We start from the raw sequence: 2,258 nt of genomic DNA on the forward strand, positions 1-2,258 counted from the left end.
CCTTGAGGTTGGAAGAAATCCGCATTTGGGCTACTTCATGGAATGAAGGACAGCGAGTTTAGGTCAAAGATGAGAATTACAAGGACTAAGTGAATAGAAAAAAAAATAAAAATAAAAATAGAGGATTTATCAAACCTTTATTTCAACACTAATGCAATCACCAATGCTAAAAATACCTGGCACAGATAACACCAGATTGTTACGACTAATTTAAGAATAAATAAACTGAACGCAAATACGATTCTCTTGAGATATCCGATTTCTTATAATAATGTTTACCATGAGAGAAAAGTGAATGATCATTCAAAATAAGGGCAGAATCATGACTGGTATCAACATGTGCTGCATTAACACGCCATAGCGGACGCTGCTTAGTAACTTTCTTATCAACACACTCAAGAAATTCCTTGGACACAGAAACACGTACCTGCGAAAAAAGGAAAAAAAAAAACACCACATTACTTCACTCATCAGCTTACCAAGAATCCATTGGTATCCAAACTAAACCAACAAATACCATTTGATAATAAAACTTACTCCTGCATCAACATGTTTAGGACCCAAGAGTGGAATAATCACATGCTTAACATATCTCTGTTCAAGAACTTCCTTGTTCGGTGATGAAATAAGCTCCTTGTTTTCCCTCCACAGAAGTTGCTCATCGCTTGTTAAAACCGAAACAACGCCATTCGCAGTCATATGTGCTTTATCATTCCTCCGAGCCTTCTGTATACGAATCACTTTCCCCACCTAATCAAAGTACAGAGATAATATAAAAGATTGGTCCACAACAAAGTGACAATCATAATCAAACTTAAACAAACCAAATTCAATCCTGTACAAAACATTTTACTATAAAGACATTGTATAGTTCTTTACACTAATCAATCTGAGAATATAAGAATTTGTACAAGATATACTTTGATTCTGATTCTGATTCTTCATAGAAAAAGAGAGCCACTAAAACAGAATCTATATCCAAGTTTCCAACTAGAGGAATCTAAACGAAACTCATAAAGCAAAAAAGTCGATGACGGCTAGAATCTGAACTACTTTTTCCACTACGAAATCAAATTTCATCAAAATTGCTTTAACATTAACAGGATTCCAAAGGAAGAGAGATCGAAGAAGAACTAACAAAAAGCGGAGAAGATCCAGCGTAAGCAAGAACGAGATTAGCACCACCTTCTCCTCTATAAATCCAATCAGATGCATCTTTCTCCTCCAAAACCATCTCCAACCGATCAAAATTCTTCGATTTTGAAATCGAAGATCTGATCAAATCGAAACACCAGAATTTCGCTAACGCAATGCAATTGAATCGAAAATGAAGTTCGTTTTCTAGTAGTTGAAGAAGACGAAGGAGAGCCTTGAAGGATCCTTCTTCTTCTTCTTCTTCTTCTTCTTCTTCTTCTTCTTCTCTATGCGTCGAGCTTAAACGTGGTAGTGGACTAGAACAATGACGCTTGGCTTACTTTGTCTCTCTGTTTTGGAGGAGAGTCAAAATTGAAGCTGACCTCTTCTGAGGTCTACGATCCAAATTGGAACAAGAGTTTTATTGATGCTGTGTTTTAGAATCCACGTGGATGGGTTATGCTCCACGTGTTATTTCTTACTTTATGAGATTCACTGTTCTTCTAATTTTTTTTTTTAGAAAATTGGAAATAAAGAAATTTTTAACAAAATATTGTTAATATATGCATTTTAGAATATAAAATGTCAATTATTCCAGATAAAATTCGATAAACATAACACACTTTCTAAAGTTTAAATTACATAATTTATACACTTAGATTATATATTTTATACATTTTGCATGACTACGAAAAATAGAAATTATTTATGATTTACAATATTTAAAATTTCAATTTCTACGATATTTAAAATAGATATACTATACTTTAAACTATGTTATACGGAAATTAGAATATGTTGTCTTATCTTCACCTTACGATCTAAGAATGTTAAAAACGTTTTCTTATATTTTCGCCTATGTTATATGAAAATTAGAAAATAAATTATGTTTAACTTAGAATTCCTTTTAAAAAATTGACTCATAAAATAAGAAAATTGAAAAAAAACATATATATATATATATATATATATATATATATATGTTTGGATTATGTCTGCAAATTTCGAAGAAGAAGAGATTAAAGCTGAGATTCGAAGAGGAAGAGGAGATTGAGGATGCAAAATAAACGACAGCAGAATGAGAGGAATAAAGAAAAATAATCGGTAGCGGAATGAGAGGAAGA

General features: G+C 32.4%; 1 protein-coding gene across 1 annotated transcript; it reads right to left on the reverse strand.

Annotated features, from left to right (window-relative positions):
* On the reverse strand, positions 1–1,515 carry LOC9299067 (inositol-pentakisphosphate 2-kinase). Its single transcript, XM_021018691.1, has 5 exons — positions 1,139–1,515; positions 538–750; positions 280–427; positions 136–176; positions 1–33 (listed from the first exon to the last, which is right to left on the reverse strand). Exons 1-5 carry the CDS (start codon positions 1,232–1,234, stop codon positions 31–33), a joined length of 501 nt encoding a protein of 166 aa, XP_020874350.1. The 5' UTR covers positions 1,235–1,515; the 3' UTR covers positions 1–30.
* Positions 1,516–2,258: the final 743 nt, after the last annotated feature.

This window comes from Arabidopsis lyrata (genome assembly GCF_000004255.2).
Source record: "Arabidopsis lyrata subsp. lyrata unplaced genomic scaffold ARALYscaffold_61, whole genome shotgun sequence".
Taxonomy (NCBI): Eukaryota; Viridiplantae; Streptophyta; class Magnoliopsida; order Brassicales; family Brassicaceae; genus Arabidopsis; species Arabidopsis lyrata.